Here is a 23,732-nt window from a genome sequence, read left to right on the forward strand (position 1 = left end):
TCTGATCCTACGAAATCTATTCCGCGATATCCAGATAGGGTAGTTGTGTAACACATAAAGAAGTTGCGGCATCACAATCATCTTTCTCAGATTGAGTGCCATTGACTTATTGGGCATAAAGCCTGACTTATCCAGGTGAACTAGTTTGTCAATCACCCGAGTCAACCTATTTGCCAAGGCTTTTGCCAAAATCTTTATGTCAGCCGTGAGAAGTGATATTCGTCTATAGGATTCTGGTAGCTGTAAGTCCTTGTCGGCTTTAGGGATGATCACCACAATAGCCTCTCTCATTGACAAAGGTAGCTCCCCTCTTTCCAACGAACTATTGTACACCCCCGCCAATTTGGTCAACAAAGTTTCTTTCAAAATCTTATAAACCTCAGCTGGAATACCGTCTGCCCCCGGAGCCTTACCCCCAGCAACGCCCGCCAAAGCAGCCCCCATTTCTTCCTCCCCAATCGGCTCCTCCAACAACTCACATTCCTCTCTGCTCAGCCTAGGCAAATCAATCCCCTCCAAGTACCTGGTCATGTCCTCTGACCCCCTCCCCACACTAGAAGTATATAACTTCCCATAGAATTTTCTAAACACTTCCAAAATTTGCTCCCACCGAGTAACCAGAGTCCCATCCTCAGTTTTTATGGCGTAGACATGCGAGGAACCTCTCTGTGCGGAAGCCACTACCGAAAGTAAATGCCCCACCTTTTCCCCTTCTGAATAAAAAGTTTATTTTTGAAAAGCCTGCAACCTCTCCGCTTTTCTCAAATATAGCTGATTAACCTCCTGCTGAGCCAGCCTCATACGGCTCTGAGACTCCTTAGTGCGATGGGCACCCAGTGCCACCTCAGCTGCCTTCAGTTCCTCCAAGACAGCTTGATCCTGTGCTCTAGTATTAGGCAGTCTTAGATATGGCTTTTTCTTTGCCACTCTGCCCTGAAGGCCAGCATCCCGGAGTTGCCTCTTCACTGTAGACGTTGACACTGGCGTTTTGCGTGTGCTATTTAATGAAGCTGCCAGTTGAGGACCTGTGAGGCGTCAATTTCTCAAACTACAGACTAATGTACTTGTCTTGTTGCTCAGTTGTGCAGCGGGGCCTCCAACTTCTCTTTCTACTCTGGTTAGAGCCTGCTTGTGCTCTCCTCTGAAGGGAGTAGCACACACCGTTGTAGGAAATCTTCAGTTTCTTGGCAATTTCTCGCATGGAATAGCCTTCATTTCTAAGAACAAGAATAGACTGTCGAGTTTCACATGAAAGTTCTTTTTTTCTGGCCATTTTGAGAGTTTAATTGAACCAACAAATGTAATGCTCCAGATTCTCAACTAGCTCAAAGGAAGGTCAGGTTTATATGTTCTCTAATCAGCCAAACTGTTTTCAGCTGTGCTACCATACTTGCACAAGGGTTTTCAAGGGTATTCTAACCATCCATTAGCCTTTTTACACAGTTAGCAAACTCAAAGTACCATAAGAACACTGGAGTGATGGTTGTTGGAAATGGGCCTCTATACACCTATGAAGATATTGCATTACAAACCAGACGTTTGCAGCTAGAATAGTCATTTACAACTTTAACAATGTATAGAGTGTATTTTCATTTAATGTTGGCTTCATTGGAAAAAAAACCTGTGCTTTTCTTTAAAAAAAAAATAAGGAAATTTAAGTGACTCTAAACTTTGGAACGGTAGTGTACATTCTGTAATAAATACTCTGTTATTTCAAGCTTGTTTACTAAGTAATAAAACAATCTTAGATGTAGATAGATGATAGATAATGTCATTGAGATATATAATTAGTGCAGTGTGTGTAGCTTACTGAGCATGTATTTAGCTAGTAATTAAATAAGTAAAAATAAACAATGGTGTGGGGTCCCCCTATTTTTTCTAACAAACTGAGGGAAAGCCGACAGCTGAGGGCTGTTATTTGTAGTCTGGGAAGGGGATAATAAACATGAATCTTCCCAGGTTATCAATATGAGCTCACAGATGTGTACTTTGCCTTTACTGCTGCGGGCTGATATTAATTGCCTAGGAAGGGGTTATGGATATTGGCCCCTTTCCAGACTAAGAACATTAGCCCTAATCCATTAGATGCGCCAATCCTGGCACTTAGCCTCCGGCCCTTCTCACTTGCCCTAGTGCTGTAGCAAGTGTAGTAATAGTATAGGGGTTGATGTCAGCTTTGTAATTTCAGCTGATATCAAGCCCAGCGGTTAGCAATGGAGAGGCGTCTGTAAGACGCCACCATTATTAACACCATGGTCAAATTTAATAAAGATGCAAACCTAGTAAGGTCCTTTAACCCCTTAGTGACAGAGCCAATTTGGTACTTAATGACCAGGCCAATTTTTGCAATTCTGACCACTGTCACTTTATGAGGTTATAACTCTGGAACGCTTCAACGGATCCCGCTGATTCTGAGATTGTTTTTTCGTGACATATTGTACTTCATGTTAGTGGTAACATTTCTTCGATATTACGTGCGATTATTTATGAAAAAAAACGGAAATATGGCAAAAAATTTTAAAATTTTGCAATTTTCAAACTTTGTATTTTTATGCCCTTAAATCAGAGAGATATGTCATGAACAATAGTTAATAAATAACATTTCCCACATGTCTACTTTACATCAGCACAATTTTGGAAACAAAATTTTTTTTTGTTAGGGAGTTATAAGGGTTAAAAGTTGACCAGCAATTTCTCATTTTTACAACACCATTTTTTTTTAGGGACCACATCACATTTGAAGTCATTTTGAGGGGTCTATATGATAGAAAATAATGAAGTGTGACACCATTCTAAAAACTACACCCCTCAAGGTTCTCAAAACCACATTCAAGAAGTTTATTAACCCTTTACGTGCTTCACAGGAACTGAAACAATGTGGAAGGAAAAAATGAACATTTAACTTTTTTTTGCAAACATCTTAATTCAGAACCATTTTTTTTATTTTCACAAATGTAAAAACAGAAATGTAACCATAAATTTTGTTATGCAATTTCTCCTGAATACGCCAATACCCCATATGTGGGGGTAAACCACTTTTTGGGCGCACCGCAGAACTTAGAAGTGAAGGAGTGCCGTTTGACTTTTTCAATGCAGAATTGGCTGGAATTGAGATCGGACGCCATGTCACGTTTGGAGAGCCCCTGATGTGCCTAAACAGTGGAAACTCCCCACAAGTGACACCATTTTGGAAACTAGACCCCTTAAGGAACTTATCTAGATGTGTGGTGAGCACTTTGAACCCCCAAGTGCTTCACAGAAGTTTATAACGTAGAGCCGTGAAAATAAAAAATCGCTTTTGTTTACACAAAAATGATCTTTTCGCCCACAAATTCTTATTTTCACAAGGGTAACAGGAGAAATTAGACCACAAAAGTTGTTGTGCGATTTCTCCTGAATACGTCGATACCCCATATGTGAGGGTAAACCACTGTTTGGACGCACCGCAGAGCTTGGAAGTGAAGGAGTGCTGTTTTACTTTTTCAATGTAGAATTGGCTGGAATTGAGATGGGACGCCATGTCGCGTTTGGAGAGCCTCTGATGTGCCTAAACAGTGGAAACCCCCCACAAGTGACCCCATTTTGGAAACTAGACCCCTTAAGGAACATATCTAGATGTGTGGTGAGCACTTTGAACCCCCATGTGCTTCACAGAAGTTTATAATGTAGAGCCGTGAAAAAAAAAATCGCATTTTTTCTACAAAAATGATCTTTTTGCCCACAAATATTTATTTTCACAAGGGTAACAGGAGAAATTAGACCACAAAAGTTGTTGTGCAATTTCTCCTGAGTACGCTGATACCCAATATGTGGGGGTAAACCACTGTTAGGGCGCACCGCAGAGCTTGGAAGAGAAGGAGTGCCGTTTTACTTTTTCAATGTAGAATTGGCTGGAATTGAGATCGGACGCCATGTCACGTTTGTAGAGCCCCTGATGTGCCTAAACAGTAGAAATCCCCCACAAGTGACCCCATTTTGGAAACTAGACCCCCCATGGAACTTATCTAGATGTGTGGTGAGAACCTTGAATGCCCAAGTGCTTCACAGAAGTTTATAATGCAGAGCCGTGAAAATAAAAAATATTTTTTTTTTCCACAAAAAAGATTTTTTAGCCCCCAAGTTTTTATTTTCACAAGGGTAACAAGAGAAATTGGACCCCAAAAGTTGTTGTCCAATTTGTCCTGAGTATGCTGGTACCCCATATGTGGGGGTAAACCACTGTTTGGGCGCACGGCAGAGCTCGGAAGGGAAGGAGCGCCTTTTTGGAATGCAGACTTTGATAGAATGGTCTGTGGGCATTATGTTGCGATTGCAGAGCCCCTGATGTACCTAAACTGTAGTAACCCCCCACAAGTGACCCCATTTTGGAAACTAGACCCCCCAAGGAACTTATCTAGATGTGTGGTGAGAACTTTGAATGCCCAAGTACTTCACAGAAGTTTAGAATGCAGAGTCGTGAAAATAAAAAATATTTTTTTTTTCACAAAAAAGATATTGTAGCCCCCAAGTTTTTATTTTCACAAGGGTAACAAGAGAAATTGGACCCCAGAAGTTGTTGTCCAATTTATCCCGAGTACGCTGATGCCCCATATGTGGGGGTAACCCACTGTTTGGGCACACGGCAGAGCTCAGAAGGGAGGGAGCACCATTTGACTTTTTGAGCGCAAAATTGGCTGTCGTGTTTGGAGACCCCCTGATGTACCTAAACAGTGGAAACCCCCCAATTCTAGCTCCAACCCTAACCCCAACACACCCCTAACCCTAATCCCAACCTGATCCATAATCCTAATCACTAACCCTAACCATAATCACAACCCTTACCCCAAAACAACCCTAATGTCAACCCTAACCATAACCCTAATCAAAACCCTAAATCCAACACACCCCTAATCCTAATCTCAACCCTAACCTCAAACCTAACCCTAATCCCAATACACCCCTAATCACAACCCTAACCTTAACGCTAATCCCAAACCTAACCCTAATCCCAAGCGTAACCCTAATGCCAACCCTAACCCTAATACCAACCCTAATCCAAACCCTAACCCTAATCCCAGCTCTAACCCTAACTTTAGCCCCAACCCTAGCCCTAACTTTAGCCCCAACCCTAACCCTAGCCCTAAGGCTACTTTCACACTTGCGTCGTTTGGCATTCCGTCGCAATCCGTCGTTTTGGACAAGAAACGGATCCTGCAAATGTGCCCGCAGGATGCGTTTTTTGCCCATAGACTTGTATTGCCGACGGATCGTGACGGATGACCACACGTCGCGTCCGTCGTGCACTGGATCAGTTGTGTTTTGGCGGAGCGTCGGCACAAAAAAACGTTCAATGAAACGTTTTTTTGTACGTCGCATCCGCCATTTCTGACCGCGCATGCGTGGCCGTAACTCCGCCCCCTCCTCCCCAGGACATAGATTGGGCAGCGGATGCTTTGAAAAACTACAGCTGCTGCCCACGTTGTGCACAATTTTCACAACGTGCGTCGGTATGTCGGGCCGACGCATTGCGACGGCCCCGTACCGACGTAAGTGTGAAAGAAGCCTAACCCTAAATTTAGCCCCAACCCTAACCCTAAATTTAGCCCCAACCCTAACCCTAAATTTAGCCCCAACCCTAACCCTAAATTTAGCCCCAACCCTAGCCCTAACCCTACCCCTAACCCTACCCCTAACCCTAATTTTAGCCCCAACTGCTGTTCTCCTGCCGGCCGGCAGATGGAGACAGATGGCGGGCGCACTGGGCATGCGCCCGCCATTTTCTTCTGCCGGCGGCCAGGAGGAGCAGCAAGAGGATCCAGGGACCTAGGTGAGTATGCTAGGGTCCCCGAATCCCCCTATTTCTCTGTCCTCTGATGTGCGATCACATCAGAGGACAGAGAATTACACTTTACTTTTTTTTTTTTTTTGCGGTCGCCGGTAAACAGTTAATTACCGGCGATCGCAAAACAGGGGTCGGTAATACCGACCCCGATCATGCTCTTTGGGGTCTCTGCTACCCCCGGCAGCCGAGACCCCAAAGATTCTCCCGGTGCCGGCCGGCGGGCACACTGCGCATGCGCCCGCCATTTTGAAGATGGCGGCGCCCACCGGGAGACACGAGGAGCATCGGGGGAGCTAGGTGAGTATTGGGGGGCCACCTGGGACCCCTTTTCTCTGTCCTCCGATGTGCGATCACATCGGAGGACAGAGAAATTAAAAAGAGATCGCGTTTTTTGTTTTTTTTTGCGATCGCCGGTAAACGGTTAATTACCGGCGATCGCAAATGCGGGGTGGGTTAAAAAAAACCCGAATCATGTTCTCTGGGATCTCGGCTACCCCCGGCAGCCGAGACCCCGGAGAAAATCGGCCTCTGGGGGGCGCTATTGACTTTTTCCACAGCGCCGTTAATTAACGGCGCTGTGGTTTAAGTACCCTTAGCGGCCGCCGTTAAAAGGCGTATCGGCGGTCACTAAGGGGTTAATTGAAAGAAACACACAGTCCTTAAATTTAAATAAAAACTCCTCAACCCTCTTTTCTCCTTCGCCTCATTGGGGGACACAGACTGTGGCTGTATGCTGCTGCTACTAGGAGGCTGACACAAAGTGATACAAAAAAGTTAGCTCCTCCCCTGCAGTATACACCTTCCTGCTGGCTCTCAGCCAACCAGTTCTTGCTTAGTGTCCGTAGGAGGCACACGGACGGGTCTGCTATTCAGACCCAAAACTCTTTATTATTTTATTTTTACATTTTTTAGGTTATTTTTTCCACGGACGAATGGGGCGACGGATCCTTTCAAGGTTCCGATCTCCCCGAACCATCAACAGGCGAGCACGGAGAGTGTCGCCTCTCCGTATCCTCTCCTGTGACTTGGGATGCCAAGCCTGGGCTGATTCTTAGGGGCGACGGGTCCCTTCAAGGTCACCGATCTCCCCACAACCTGAATGGACGAGCACATGGAGTGTTGCCTCCAAGTACCCTCTTCCCCAGCCAGGCCTAATACCGGACAACTGGCCCTGTCCACCCGGGGGCTGAACTCCGTGGATGTACAGAGGCCCCTCTCTATGGCATCCGAGTAGCCCCTACTGTCCCACCACTGTAAAAGCGGATTGCACAAGGAGGCGGACGGTTCCTCTCCACCTCCCTAACAAAGGGATGGTCGATTGAGATTTACATCTTTATCCTTGCACCGTCCACGCTGCAAAACCTGACTTGCAGCAGAACAATAGAGTGCGCGCTTTCCTCGGCGCTGAAACCCAGTCATCCGCGGCGGCTCCATGCTGGGAGGCGCACCCATGGTGAGTGGATCAAGTCAGCGTTGGGCCTCTGCAGTGGGATATTCACATGCTGACAGGCAGCCTCAGCTTCCCTGTGGCCCACCTCCCTGAGGTAACGCTCCGGCCGGCTGCAAAAATTTAGCCCCTGGCTTCGGCCGATGTGTAGGCCGCAGACGAATGGGACGACGGATCCTTTCAAGGTGTCGCCTCTCCGTATCCTCTCCTGCGACGTGGGATGCCAGGCCGGGGCTGATTCTTAGGGGCGACGGGTCCCTTCAAGGGCACCGATCTCTCCCGGAAGCTGCGCACGCACTATGGCGCTCTAAGGCGCCTCCGCCTGCTTTCCTGGCGATTTTCGCCTGCCACGGGAACGCTCAATTTTCTCACCTCACTTCTACCACAGGTATCGCCCCTGCCGGCTTCAGAAATTTAGGCCCTGGCTTGGGCCTATTCATGGAAGTCTCGAGGCCTCCACATCGTGTCTGTGGCTCCGCCCCCCGAATTGGTCCTTCTCACTCTCTGTGAGATTTTACCACCTCTGCAACTCCCGGTGGCCATCTTGGTCCACCCAGCCGACTCACACAGGGGCGACGGTTTTTGCATTAAAAGGGCGCAACAACTCTACATCAGTACCCGGGTAAGGAAGTACCTGACCAGTATGCCCTTGTCTTAAAGGCACATGACCAGCATGCCCTGGTCCTAAAGGCACATGACCTGTATGCCCTCGACTTAAAGGCACATGACCAGTATGCCCTGGTCTTAAACGCACAAGACCAGTATACCCTGGTCATAAAGGCACATGACCAGCATGCCCTGGTCTTAAAGGCACTTCACCAGTATGCCCTGGTCATAAAGGCACATGACCAGCATTCCCTGGTCTTAAAGGCACATGACCAGTATGCCCTGGTTCTTAAAGGCACATGACCAGTATGCCCTGGTTCTTAAAGATACATGACCAGTATGCCCAGCTCTTACAGGCACATGAACAGTATGCCCTCTTAAAGGCATAAGACCAGTATTCCCGGATCTTAATGGCACAAGACCAGTATACCCTGGTCATAAAGGCACATGACCAGCATGCCCTGGTCTTAAAGGCACATGACCAGTATGCCCTGGTTCTTAAAGATACATGACCAGTATGCCCTGCTCTTACAGGCACATGAACAGTATGCCCTCTTAAAGGCATAAGACCAGTATTCCCGGATCTTAATGGCACACGACCAGTATTCCCTGGTCTTAAAGGCGCACGACCAGTATTCCCTAGTTTTAAAGGCGCATGACCAGTATTCCCTAGTCTTAAAGGCGCATGACCAGTATTCTCTGGTCTTAAGGGCACATGATCAATCCGGTCACCCTAAATGAGCTCAGGAGCCCTCCGCCGCTGATCCCAGTTTTTTCCAGAGTAACTAGTCCCCCTCAGTGGACTTTGTCACTAACCGCAATCTGACCAAGAGATTGAACCCCTCCGTGAACCCTCTGTGGCTCGAAGTGCTCGCAGGACCGATACACATGGTCCCTCTCCTACATGGGAGCCGTCGGCTAGCAGGAGCCGCAAGCATTCTAGAAATGTACAGGCGTCTAGAAATGTACAGGCATCTAGAAAACGGAAGTTTCATTTCCTGATCTCTCTCCATAATGATTTGCTGAGAACAAGGCTCTGAATATGGATCGGATATTGCCTTGGATTGCCAGAGCTTCAGAAAAGGATGGATTCGCCTATTTATATCATCAACCAAATTGACGAGCGATTCACTGGACAGAAGCCTCTACGTGTGATGCCATACTTGGTCTGATTTTTAAGGGCGACGGGTCCCTTAAAGGGCACCGATCTCCCCACACCATCAACAGATGAGCACATGGAGCAGCCCCTCATTCTGCCACTAACCGGGTAAAATTTCTTGTGGTATACCTGCCAGTTTCCCTGCCCGATGTATCATCAATTAAAAATACCACGGACTGTTGGATAGCAAATCTGGTTCTTTCCGTCTTGTGGCTTCGGGTTCAGAACTCTACCCTTACTTAGCCGCCACATGGGTTGCTCGAGCAGTGGTCTCCTGGTCGGAGACCTTAACTACTTCGATTCACACAAGTAACCTTTCCCCGAAGACAGTACAGCTGGCCAATCAAATCTTCTGAGCGGGAGACTAACTAGGGATCGTATTTTTTCTACAGCAGTGGAAGGGTTGTCCAGGACAGTCTAGATCTAAGGGATCTTGGTTCCAAAATGGGGGTAGGAAAAGTAAGACCAATCCCGGACCTCAAACTTCTAACAACCTTTGACAAGGTCCTCCTTTCTCGGATGGAGTTCCTCCGCTCAGCCATTACTTCAACAGAAAAAGGTGGAGTTTCTGGCATCCATCGACATTCAGGTTTCTTACCCTTACATTCCTATTTTTCCCCTCTACAAAAATCCCTTCGCCTTTCCATTCGCGAACAGCATTTTCAAGTCACGACCTTGCCCTTCGGCCTGGCTACCACACCCAGAGTGTTCACAAGGGTCATGGCGGTTGTCAGGTTCCTCTGGCACCCTAGTAGCGTGGTTGTCCTGCCCTATTTGGTCGACTTTCTAGCCGCTCTTCCAGGACTATGCTGAGTCGTCTATATCACTTGTGATACCCTCTCACCTGGGCTGGCAGCTAAACTTAGACACGTTTTCCTCATTTCCAGCCCAGCAGATCCTTTCTGAGGATGATCCTGCACAAGAAGGATGGTAATTCTCTCTCGAGTCAAGGTTGTGGCCCTTCAACAGGGAGCTCGCGCACTTGATCACTCATCCCCTCAGTTCATTCGATTCGCTAGGAGGGTTCTGAGGAAAAATGGTGACGACAGTGGAAGCAGTTTCCTTCTCTCCCCTCCTTTTCAGCAAGTCAATAAGGCTTTCAAAGGGTAGTCTCTGAGATCCTTCATCATCCTTCTCCTGGTCCAATGGTTATTAGTGAATACCAATGCCAGTCTTCTTTTTCCAGTTATTGCTCTGGGGATCCGAACGGTACGGCTAATCCTACAGCAGGTCCACTGCCTTCAGGCGGGTCACCCCATCCGACTTCAATTGGATAATGCGATGGCTGTGCCATACGTCAATCATCTAGCAGGTACCCACAGTCAAGCGCCATGGCCGAGGTACTTCACACTCTCTGATGGGCCGAGATCTATCATTCGGTAATCTCGGCAGTACATATCCCTGGAGTAGAACACTGGGCGGCAGACATATTCAGCCGTCAGGGTTTCTCCTCAAGTGAGTGGGAACTTCACCCGGAAGTCTTCCATCAGATGTGCCTTCACTTGAGTACTCCAGATGTAGGTCGGATGGCGTCCAAACTGAACGCCAATGTACTCGAGTTCATGGTTCGGCCTTGAGATCCAAGAACATTGCAGTGCATGCTCTGTTCTTCCATGGTACCAATTTCCATAACCCCTCTTCCACTACTTCCTAGATCTTTTTGGAAGCAGAAAGGGCCCCAGTGATCCTGGGAGACCCGCACTGACCATGTCAGGATTTCTCGCTTGTGGTACTAGTATTTTTCCGTCTTATTGCAACAAAACTGCAAATATGGACTACCTTGTGGGGAGTCTTCACCTGTGGTTCTTCCCTATCGCATACCGTTACCTATCGCATACCGTTAGATCTTTGGGACCTTAATGGTCCTGGCGGTCTTACAGTAGACTCCTTTTTTGATCCGGACAGACTTTACTATCAGGGAATACATACAAATATCCTCATAATGTCAATAAGACCCCTCCATCAATATATAATGGGCATAAATAGAGAAAGAAATGAAGAGACTGGATCAAGGGTAAATGTAACCATAAAAACAATCTATTTATTAATAAACAACGAGATAAAAACAGCTTTACATAACACCAATAATAAAGTGAGAAACAGTCACATGAACGGAGTCACTACAGAGCCAGAGACTGAAATGACCTCCCCCTAGTACAGATATCTGCCAATCAAGGCACGGCTAACCTAACCGAAAAAGAGGGGGGTCACACAGCCCAGAGTGCACCTCGACGCGCGTTTTTCGGCTGTACAACATGACTGCAGGTACTATAACCATTTTCGCCTTTACCGCATGTGTGGCCTTGGCTTTCTAATCGGCATCTGACCGATGTAGGATGAGCATATATACCTAGCAAGGTTTAGATTACCTTCATATTTGATGTTACTATCTATGAGATTAGATCTATGGTATTCTCCTATAGTATGCCGTGCATATACAGTTAGGTTAGTCGTGCCTTGATTGGCAGATATCTGTACTAGGGGGAGGTCATTTCACTCTCTGGCTCTGTAGTGACTCCGTTCATGTGACTGTTTCTCACTTTATTATTGGTGTTATGTAAAGCTGTTTTTATCTCGTTGTTTATTAATAAATAGATTGTTTTTATGGTTACATTTACCCTTGATCCAGTCTCTTCATTTCTCTATTTATGCCCATTTTACTATCAGGCAAGGTCGCTCCCTTTTTTCTCTGCATTCTTGTCATCCTGATGAGTCTTCAGAGCTAGACGCTCTGTTCTTTCAGACTTTTTTCCTGATTACCATCAAGGCAAGGTTGTCCTCAGGCCATCCCCTTCCCTTGTTACCAAGGTGGTATTGTATTCCCACTGTTACAGGGGCATTGTCCTTCTCTCATCTCTTTCGGCTCCAGTCCACAAAACGGAATGGGTTCTCCATAATCTGGACGAAGTGAGTGCTCCGAGTAGGTACGTATCGAGGACGGCGTCCTTCCGAAAGTTGGATACTTTATTCGGGCTTCCCGACGGTAAGAAGAAGGCTTCCTGATGGTCACAGGAAGGGTTTAGCCGTTTTATCAGCCATGTTAGCCTGGTGGATTCGTTTCACCATCCAGGAGTCCTTCCGTGCTACATGTCAGCCTATCTCCCTGTCTGAGGGCTCTAGGCACCAGACGTCGGCAAGCACGGCTGCAAGCTTGCGGATTAATCCAGTCCGCATGCATTCTTGAAGCACTATAATTCCCACACTTCCACAGATGTGAGTCTGGGCAGGCGGACTCTGCAGGCCGCGGTGGCGCACTTGTAAGTAGCGGTTACACAGGGCCTGATCTATTGTTGTCCCCACCCAGAAACTGCTTTGCGACGTCCCACGGTCTGTGTCCCCCAATGAGGCGAAGGAGAAATAGGGATTTTTGTGTACTCACCTTGAAATCCTTTTCTCCGAGCCATTCATTGGGGGACACAGCTCCCACCCTATTATTAGCTTGTGCTTGTTTTTATAATTTGACATGCTATACTCTCGTATATATAATATGACATGCTATACGCTCATATGTTATTGGTCTCCTACTGCTTTTGCACCGAACTGGTTAGCTGAGAGCCAGCAGGAGGGTGTGTACTGCAGGGGAGGAGCTAACTTAGTGGCAGCCTCCTATTGGCAGCAGCATACACCCACGGTCTGTGTCCCCCAATGAATGGCTCGGAGAAAAGGATTTTACGGTGAGTACACAAAAATCCCTATTTACCCATTAATGTAAAAATAAAAAATAATAAACCACCATATTCCTCACCTGTCTGCAGATAATCCCTATGTGATGTTTTCCCAAGAAGAACTCCAGCTCTGCTACATCCAGATGTTTTTTTTGAGCTGTGGCATGATTCAACATTGTGTTCCGCTCAGCAAGCCAGCAGGAACATGCTGAGACAGGAGTGTGATTACACTCCTGCAGTGCCTAGCGCTGACGTGAGTAAGATCACTGTTCATAGCTGATAAATTCCGGTCACCTTAATGATGTCAAGACTCCAATCGTGAGCATTTTCAAGGATCACCCCTTGCTAATAACCAGTAAAGGCTAAGTAGACAGCTGTGAGCTGATATTAATAGCATGGGAAGCACCATGTTTATTACCCCCTTCCCAGACTATAAATGTCAGCCCCCAGCCAACTTTCCACACCACTTTTTTCTTTTTGTTATTTTTTTTTAAACTAAATACATGTGTATTAAACTACACACACTGCTCCAATTATATATGTCACTGACATCCTTTTATCTGTCAGTTCTATGTATATATCTATTCTACCCTATTCTGACGGGTAACGCTGTGAATTTACTGTACTTGGCTGATGAAATGTTGGGTTTCCTATGAGATAGGTGCCTAAAAATTGGACAGGCGCACGCATAGTCCGTGTGCCGTTCGATTTTTTTCTCGCACCCATTGACTTGCGTTGGCGAGTCTTGTCCGATGTATGCAGCCACTCGCTGCATGCTGCGATTTGTTTTCCCTCTCTCCCCTCCAAGTTGAGAAAAAAATCGCAGATGAACCCAGAATCATTGACTAACATTAGGCAGAGTGCAATCCCATTTTTTAATTGGATTTCACTTGTCCATTTTAAATGCAGATGAGTATGAGCCCTCGGTGTGCTCCTGAGATATGGCCCCTGTTCTCTGTACATAAATCTAGTCTTGTGAATCATCTCTTCTCTGTGGGATTGTTGATGACCACTCCCAGTTGGCTAACAAGACTAGATTTATATAAAGAAAAGAAAGGGTCATGTCTCAGGAACAAAAGAAAAACCTCTCCAGCCCAAAGAAAACTGACATTTACACCAAGTAAAATAATAACATATTTATGGGAAGTGAGTGGGCCTCTTTAAGCTGCACCTCTCTATTAGGGCAGGGTCTTACAACCGTTTTCTCCACATATGAGAAAAATGGTGTCTGATTATCCTGACCAGGCTTTGATCCGAGTGGCATCAGTTTATCTCGGACATGGAGAAACAAAAAAGGTTTTCATGGTCCCATAGACTTGAATTGCCAGTTTTGATTCGATACTTCATGTCTCCGATTTTTCTTTCTGCGGACCATTCGATCCAAGGAAAAATTTGGACATGTGCACAGCCTCCTAAAATATCATAGGTGAGACTAACTATGAAAACCACAGATGGCACTTGTCTGAGAAAATTGGCCATGTGCACGAGCCCTTAGTCTTGGTCTGAATTTTCCATTCCATTAAAGGTAATATGTCAGGAGGGTTTTGCTATTTAATCTGAGAACAGCTTGGTGTAGAGACAGAGACCCTGATTCCAGGGATCTGTCACTTACTGTGCTGCTTGTTGCAGTTCAACAAAGTCAGGGTTTTATAAGCAGGAGATTATCGCTACACGGCTAGTTGTCTTATGTCATGTAGTCCTCCTGCTCCCCACCACTGATTGACATCTTTCTGCCTATGCACAGTACACAGCTTCCAATCAGTGGTGTGGGTGGGGTTATACAGAGCACAACCTTTAGATAACTGCTAGATCTGCAGCAGAGAAAACGGATTGTATCAAAACTGCACCCAGTAAGTGATATGTCGCTGGAATCAGGGTCTCTGTCCCTACACAATGCTGCTCTCAGCTTACGTAGCCAGAACCTGCTGACACATTCCCCTTATTGTAGGCGCTTTTAGCTAACAATGATGATTAGAACCGTGTCGGAGGACGTATTGCTGTAAGATTAGTGATTCCATTCTTAGCTGGTAATATCCTTGTAATTATGGGGTTGGAACTTCCGGCTTTCTGTGTCATCACTGAGGTATGGAGTGACAGAACAATGAGAGCCAGACGCTCTTGTGGCTCTTTGGGGTGTAGTTTGCTTTTTCGTTTCTCGTGCTAAGTATTTGTGGATCTATAAACATGCGGCAGTGACAGCCGCGAATCCCCGAGTAATGTCTGACTCACTCCTCGCTGACAGAACATGGTCGCCTTTGTTTCATTACTGTTTTGTTTCCCGCAGTGAATTATCTGACGGAGGAGGTGTTCTTATTGCTACAGTCAGTTGTGGTAAGTATGAATTCTGTGATGTGAAGGAATCCAGTCACACTGTACGGAGAGAAGCCCATTCACAAGGATGACCAGGATAGCCTCTCCCAGAAACGTCTGCAATAAGTCTGGGGCGTCATTGATCACCTACACATCTGCACATTGGATTCTCTGAAAAACGGAATCCGTCACTGCCTTCCGCCTTTTGACGGACAGAGACGGATTCCGTTTTTTGAGACGGAGTATGCCTGGAAGAATTTCTAATTCCTGTAATTTAACACATTTTTCCATTCAGGGAAAAAAATCTCTCCCTCTCCAGAATTTTCTTCCTTTAAATTCCGGCAGCAGCTGCTTCAACGGATCCGTCAAAAAAATGATCCAGTGCATCAGTTTTTACAATCTGCACAGGATCCATCATTTCAACACTTTGACGGATTGTGACTGATTCTAAAAAACTGATGTCTGAAAGAAGCCTTAGGCCTCTTTCACACTTCCGTCTTTGAGCTCCCATCGAAATCCTTCGATTTTTTTTGGAAAAACAGGATCCTGCAAATTTTCCTGCTGGATCCAGTTTTTTCTCATAGACTTGTATTAGCGACGGCTTGTGATGGATGGCCATCTGTTTCATCCGTCGTGCACTGGATCTGTCGGAAAATTGCTGTCCGTCGGGGGGAGACAACGCACAGAGGAATGTTTTTTTTGTACATTGGAAAATCGCTCAGCGACGGATCCTGCGCTGCCCGTCGTTGGCTATAATGGAAGCCTATGGATGCAGGATGCGTCGCTGACTGTCTAAAGCAGGAATCCAGCGACTGGTTCCGTCTTTTGCAACTGAGCATGCCTGGAAGAATTTCCAGTCAGGGAAATTCTCTCTCGCTCTCTCTCTCTTTTTACTATTGATGCTGCCTATGCAGCATCAATAGTAACAAGATATAATGTTAAAAATAATAATAATAATAAAAAAGAAAAATCGCAATATTCTTACCTTCCGGCGTCCCACGCAGCGTTACCGATGCTCGCGATGCTCCCAGCAGCTAGTGTTCCCATTGCGAAATGACCCAATGACGTCGCGGTCTCGCGAGACCACTACGTCATCAGAGGTCGTTGCACGCAAGGCATTCCTGGGAACGGCAGCTGCCGCGAGCATCGGTGACGCTGCGCGGGACGCCGGAAGGTAAGAATATTGTGATTTTTTTATTTTTTTTAACCTGGGTTGTGTTGTGTATGTGTTTCACAGCGGAAAACCTCTGTGAAGAAGCATACACAACAGGTGCACATAGCCTCGACGGGTCTGTCAGAAAAACGGGCCCAGTGTACCCGTTTTTTACAATCTGCACATGATCCGTCTTTTCAACATTTTGACGCATCCTGCGCAGATTGTAAAAACTGATGTGTGAAAGAGGCCTTAGATGTTCTGCCTTGTGTAGACACTTGGTGGAGTCACGTCTTGTAGTTAACCAAGCCCTTTAACCAGTCAGCACCGCGCATTTTCATTCTGATCGAGGGGCAGTTGACTTGAACCCGTCCATCAGCACTTCCCATTGAAATGAACTACATCGGGGTTTCCAGTTGTGGATGGAAGTATCAAGCTTTCAAGTACCAGGCTTTTATCTGTGCTTATGTAGGTCCTGGACAACCACATCCCGTAACTAGTGCAGGCTAACAAAAGAAGAAACGGCCAACAATCCATGGGGCTTCACCGTGCGATTAAACCTGGCAGAACTTCTATAGTGCATAAAATATTTGCCAATACTCCTGCTACCCACTCTTATGTGCAGACCACATATAAAAAAGCCGACCGTTATAATGAATGCTGCGCGTAAAACACATTTCCAGACTATCCGATACCCCAATGCAGTACTCTACCTGAACCATACATTACAGTTACCATTGCAGAATATTCACTGCATGGATTTGGTGTTGTGTGTAGAATATGACAATTTCTCGTTAACCAGTCCTTTTCCTTACAGATGGCATGCCAGGAAAACGATGTGGAGTCGCTAAAAATTTTGCAGGTTGAACTTTGGTATGTGCGTCAGATGAATCTTCATTTTAAACTGTTAAGTCACTGACTCTGTTGCTGACATTTTATGGATTTGATTTTTGGTTGAAAATGACAGTGCGCCAACTAAATAAAAAATATAATTTCCCCATACTGTACTATAGCTCTCGTACAAATTCTGTCTGTGTTTTTCATGGTTAGAGGTGTAAGAGGTAACATTTCTCCTTGTGGAAAGTGACATGCCAATATAAGGAGACTTGTATGCCAGGCATGCTAAGTTTGTGAATTGCCTCTTCAGAAAGGTAGAGGACAAGAACTCTGTCACGTATTGAAAGTAGCAATCCTGAGTCAATATCGACCCTTAAACGAACCTTGCTATATGACTTAGGATAAAGGAAAAAACCGAATCTCAGTTTGCAGACATGTGTTTCTGAGTATTGCCCCTGCTCGGTGCAAAGCATGAGATCTGATTTCGCTGTATGAGGGACCTTTGCCTTGTGTCTAAGGGGAAACATTTCTCTTTGCGGAGAGTGACATTCCTGATATTCCGGTATAGGGATAATTATTGCCATTGACGTTAGCCCTTAGACCCCATTCTGAGCCCTCTCATACAGCTAAATGAGATCTCACGCTTTGCACTGAGGAGGGGCAATACCCCAAAACACGTGTCTGCAAATTGAGATTCTGGTTTCCTTTTATCCAAAGTCATATGATAAGGGTCGTTTAAGGGTCGATAGTGACTTTTAGGATTCCTGCTTTCAATAGATGGTACTAGCGGTCTTCACTGAACAGGCAACTTGCATATTTCACAGATAGAACTCGTACCTATGGTCGTTTATGGAGCTGTTCATATGTCCATTTTTTGCAGACTATGATATGTCTGATCTTGATTCAATTTTCTGATCAAATTTAGCAATCAAGCATTGTGGGTCTGTGAAAAAAATTGGTCAGCCCTCGGATCTTGTCTGTTTTTCACAGACCATTTGATGTAAGAAGGTGGAGAGCCCTTCAACTTTTCTTTTCTCATCTAAGACGAACTGTTGAATCTGACCAAACTCTGATGGTAAAAACTGGCACTAACCAAACTCTGGGAACTCTGATCAAGAAACGCTAATGAGACTCAGGCTGTTTTTTGTGTACGAGAGAAACTAGTTGCATGTGAATTATGTCTTGGATGCCTTTCATCCTGACACATCTTACCTGGCTCTATGATCTGTCTGATTCATAGATACACACCTTCTATGTGACATTTATTTCATATGCTCATTTGTCTTAAAAAAAAAAAAAACTTCCTTTAATATAGCAATTTACATGGCAGTCATAATAAATATTCAATAGTCACCCAGAGTGCACAAATCCATTTGAACTCCCCAAATTAGTGCTAGTCCTTACCCATAAGCAGACCCCACTTGGAGCAAGGTCGATGTGGCAACATCCCTTTATCCAGGCCTTCTTCAGGTGCTCGGAGGAGGGCTGAGTCCCTGAAACACCCCGTTGTGTGCGAGCGTACGTCCGGGAATTGCTCCACGTGTGGTCTTGTACTAATTTGTGCGTTCAGAATGGATTTTCACATCTGGGGTGAATATTTTATGACTGTTATGTCAATTGCCATGTTGAAGAAAGGTTTTGCAAAAACAAAAATGGAATTTTGGTAAAGAAGATATGAAATGATTTCCACAAAGTGTGTCTGTATCTGTGCATGTAGACCCCCTACACACAATACGTGAGCCTGAGATTACTTTTCAGTAGAGCCATTGGCAATCCATGTGTTACATGTAAAATGTGGACTGTTATCACCGGCACGATACGACTGTGGGAATGATGGCTTGCAGTAGTTTCCATGTTCTATGAACATTGTATTTCAGTGTTTTCTGGCTTATCCGCTTCCACTGACTGATTTTTCTGCAGATTTGCTTGTGTTGGTGCTATGCTACTAAATGCAAGTGTGAACAGTGCTTCATAGTCTGGTCTGTAGACTTGGAAGCATGTTGTTCCTCCGTTATTTCTTACACCATGTGTCACCATGTGTCCTTATATATTACGTAATAAAGAACTGTTCTTCTAGACAGTGTCTAATCTTGCTTTAATCTCTCATTAATCCCTGAGCAGCATATCTTCCATTATTGATGTTATGCAATTCCCGGTCTCTTCCGCAGCCTGCCGGACATATGTTTCCATTTATCTGTGTATCTGTCAGACTGCTGTAATATTTCTTGATGAACACCTCATATTTTTAGCCTCTTGTGTACGAATAAAAGCTTCACCTTATTACATAACCTGCACATTACATTTACCATGTATGGTAATTTAAGGGGTTGTGCGGCCTTGGGGTACAAGTCTGCAGTGACCGTATGTTACTGTAGACTAGTGAATCCTCGCATTGCGCACACGGGGCACTGTGAAGATTTACTGGGAGGGGAGAGCGTCTGACTGCAAGTATATGATTTGCATACACGCGGTCACATGCAAACTAGATGGGCACGGCATCACTTAATGCAAGTTTGTTGAGTGAGGCTGAACGCAGTCTAGTTGGAATATGGCCGGAAGTATGGAAATCACTTAGTTGCGGTCACATGACTGCCGTTCCCGGTGAATCCTTACAATGCAGTGTCATGAGCTTCTGACATGGAGCATATATTTTATTTTTCCGTTTATGACACTGGTTGATGGCAGCCACCAACTAACACAGTATTCTTCATATTTCCAGGCCTCTTCTGGCAGCAGAGCAGAACCACTTATTACATCTGGTTCTTCAAGAAATGATTTCTCCTTCAGGTCAAGGCATATAGACCATGAGGTGCATGAGGCTTATTATAAGCTGTAGACCATGGTTAGCCAGAAGTCATGTGAAGAAGGATCTGCCATGCCGGTACCTGCAGATGTGTGTTTCTACATGTCTATTAGAGCACACGTAAAGGAAACCTGTCCCCTGATTCATGCTGCCCAAACTGTGGGCACCATTGCAACGAGGTGTACTAGTCTCTGAAATGCTCCGACGTTTAGAGAAAATTTGCTTTGAAGATCGACCCGGAGATGAGACTATTCGGGTTCTTCCCGGCGCTTCTAGAGGTGATTGACAGGTGTGCACCCAAGGGAGAAACCTGTGGGTCACCTGCATGGGCGCTGGTAAGATCCGGCCATGGGCAGAGCTGGACTAGTCTCGTTTCCAGCTGTGGAGTACTGGCAGATCTTCAAGAACATTATGTCTGAAATGCCAAAGCGTTTCAGAGACTGCGATACCCGGCTGAAATGGACACGTCCAGCGGTTTGGGCCACATGAATCGCCTGACATGTTCCCTTTAATGATAATTTTGTGATTTCTATGATTTATACGCCATTAATGTGTTCTAAAGTGGAACCTCCATTTATAGACAAAGGGCCCAATTCATCATTTGTGGATTTTTTTTTTTGTCTTGTTGATGGTTTTTACATTAAATCCTTTACAAACGACTCGTATTGTACAGTTCATGACTTTTACATTCAAGAATACACAATCACAAATTCACTCCAGAGGGAGACCAGAGGACATATGGACAACATTTTTATGACACTTTAAAAAGGTCGCAATTAATGGATCAGCTGAAACTGCTGGAAACATCAAACCCCATTCAAAATGGCGAACAAAAAAAACAATAAACAGGCAAACACAAAAAGGCGCAAATCGAAAGAAGAATGAGACCCTGATAAATAACTGATAAAAGAATAACAAAAGCTGGACTAGAGAAAGACAGAAACAATAAGGAATCGGGCCCTCAGTTTTGGCGGAGGCCGGTCCTGGTGACATGATCAAACAAAATGGATCTTTTTACATTTTTCCAATCCTAATTAATTTTGTTTCCATAGTTATAAAGTTTTATAATGAAGTAGTAATTTATTTCTGACTACAGTAGATACTAAGACCAAAACAACCTGTCAATGAATTGATTGTTTTTTTTCAGTAGTATTTAATTTGTTTGTTCAATAAATTGCGATTTGCCCACATTTCTGCATCTTTCATTTATAAGAAATTCTACAATATTTTACACATTCTTAGTGAAAGTTCTAAACATCAGACATTTCGAGCCTCTGTCTCCTGGTCAAATATTAGGCGAATATTTCCTGCTCTGTAGAAATCACTATTCAGTAGTGACCTTGTTATTATCAGAGACAGGATTAAAATGAAATATTTTTTTTTATATACAGGGGGGAAAATAAGCATTTGATACACTGCCTAATTTGCAAGTTTGGCCACCTACAAAGAATGGAGAGGTCTGTAATGTGTATACTAGGTACAGTTCAACTGTGAGAGAGAGAATCTAAAAATAAAAACCAGAAAATAACATTGTATGATTTTTACTTAATTAACCCATTACTTTTTTTATGACAGATTTTTAACCCCTTCATGACCCAGCCTATTTTGACCTTAATGACCTGGACGTTTTTTGCAATTCTGACCAGTGTCCCTTTATGAGGTAATAACTCAGGAACGCTTCAACGAATCCTAGCGGTTCTGAGAATGTTTTTTCGTGACATATTGGGCTTCATGTTAGTGGTAAATTTAGGTCGATAATTTGTGCGTTTATTTGTGAAAAAATGGAAATTTGGCTAAAATTTTGAAAATTTCGCAATTTTCATATTTTGAATTTTTATTCTGTTAAACGAGAGAGATATGTGACACAAAATAGTTAATAAATAACATTTCTCACATGTCTACTTTACATCAGCGCAATTTTGGAAACAAAATTTTTTTTGCTAGGAAGTTATAAGGGTTAAAATTTGACCAGCGATTTCTCATTTTTACAGCGAAATTTACAAAACCATTTTTTTTAGGGACCACCTCACATTTGAAGTCAGTTTGAGGGGTCTATATGGCTGAAAATACCCAAAAGTGACACCATTCTAAAAACTGCACCCCTCAAGGTGCTCAAAACCACATTCAAGAAGTTTATTAACCCTTCAGGTGCTTCACAGCAGCAGAAGCAACATGGAAGGAAAAAATGAACATTTAACTTTTTAGTCACAAAAATGATGTTTTAGCAACAGTTTTTTAATTTTCCCAAGGATAAAAAGAGAAACTGGACCCCAAAAGTTATTGTACAATTTGTCCTGAGTACGCCGATACACCATATGTGGGGGGGAACTACTGTTTGTGCGCACGACAGGGCTCGGAAGGGAAGGAGCGCCATTTAACTTTTGAAAGAAAAATTAGCTCCAATCGTTAGCAGACACCATGTCGCGTTTGGAGAGCCCCTGTATGCCTAAACATTGGAGCTCCCCCACATGTGACCCCATTTTGGAAACTAGACCCCCCAAGGAACTTATCTAGATGCATAGTGAGCACATTGAACCCCCAGGTACTTCACAAATTGATCCGTAACAATGAAAAAGTACTTTTTTTTTCACAAATAATTTATTTTGGCCTCAATTTGTTCATTTCCACATGGGCAACAGGATCAAATGGATCCTAAAATTTATTGGGCAATTTCTCCTGAGTACAGTGATACCTCACATGTGGGGGTAAACCACTGTTTGGGCACACGGCCGGGCTTGGAAGGGAAGGAGCGCCATTTGACTTTTTGAATGAAAAATTAGCTCCAATCGTTAGCGGACACCATGTCGCGTTTGGAGAGCCCCTGTGTGCCTAAACATTGGAGCTCCCCCACATGTGACCCCATTTTGGAAACTAGACCTCCCATGGAACTAATCTAGATGTGCGGTGATCACTTTAAACCCCCAAGTGCTTCACAGAAGTTTATAATGCAGAGCCGTGAAAATAAAAAATCATTTTTCTTTCCTCAAAAATTATTTTTTAGCCCGCAATTTTTTATTTTCACAAGAGTAGCAGGAGAAATTGGACCCCAATAGTTGTTGCCCAGTTTGCACTGAGTATGCTGGTACCCCATATGTGGGGGTAAACCACTGTTTGGGCACACGTCGGGGCTCAGAAGGGGAAGTAGTGACGCTTTGAAATGCAGACTTTGATGGAATGGTCTGCGGGCGTCATGTTGCATTTGCAGAGCCCCTGATGTGCCTAAACAGTAGAAACCCCCCACAAGTGACCCCATTTTGGAAACTAGACCCCCCATGGAACTTATCTAGATATGTGGTGAGCACTTTGAACCCCCAAGTGCTTCACAGAAGTTTACAACGCAGAGCCGTGAAAATAAAAAAATAATTTTTCTTTCCTCAAAATGATGTTTTAGCAAGCAATTTTTTATTTTCACAAGGGTAACAGGAGAAATTGGACCCCAATAATTGTTTCCCAGTTTGTCTTGAGTATGTTGATACCCCATATGTGGGGGCAGGGGCGGACACAGACAGCTTGGGGCCCCTGTGCAGGAAATGTGTTTGGGCCCCCCGTTCTTTAAAGGCGACAAAGCTAATATATATATATATATATATATATATATATATATATATATTGTAGAATATGCCCATGTATAATAAACACCTGTGTCTACTGCATATGTGACATAGTATACATTAATGTATAAGGGTATGGTTCCACGGTCAGGAATCGGCAGCGCTTTGGATGCAGCGCATGTCCGCTCGGTCCAAAGCGCTGCCGGCTTTTGTATGAGTGATGCTTCCGCATGTGTTCATTGAACACATGCGGAATCACCGCATCCTATACATTGGACTGTGATATTTATCTTGTGGAGACTGAGCGTCTCCGCAAGATAAATAGACATGCTACAGTCTAGAAAGATGTGCCGCATGTCCGTCTCTGCAGGGAAGCTGCG

General features: G+C 44.6%; 1 protein-coding gene across 1 annotated transcript in view; it reads left to right on the forward strand.

The window, feature by feature from the left end:
- The window catches only part of LOC138647795 (40-kDa huntingtin-associated protein-like), a 64,405-nt gene extending 43,945 nt beyond the window's left edge, over positions 1-20,460 (forward strand). Inside the window, exons 10-12 of the mRNA XM_069737057.1 lie at positions 14,983-15,029; positions 16,979-17,034; positions 19,718-20,460. Coding sequence (XP_069593158.1) covers positions 14,983-15,029; positions 16,979-17,034; positions 19,718-19,799 — 185 coding nt within the window. The 3' untranslated portion in view covers positions 19,800-20,460. The remainder of the gene's footprint in view (positions 1-14,982; positions 15,030-16,978; positions 17,035-19,717) is intronic.
- Positions 20,461-23,732: the final 3,272 nt, after the last annotated feature.

Source organism: Ranitomeya imitator, chromosome 8 (assembly GCF_032444005.1).
Source record: "Ranitomeya imitator isolate aRanImi1 chromosome 8, aRanImi1.pri, whole genome shotgun sequence".
Taxonomy (NCBI): Eukaryota; Metazoa; Chordata; class Amphibia; order Anura; family Dendrobatidae; genus Ranitomeya; species Ranitomeya imitator.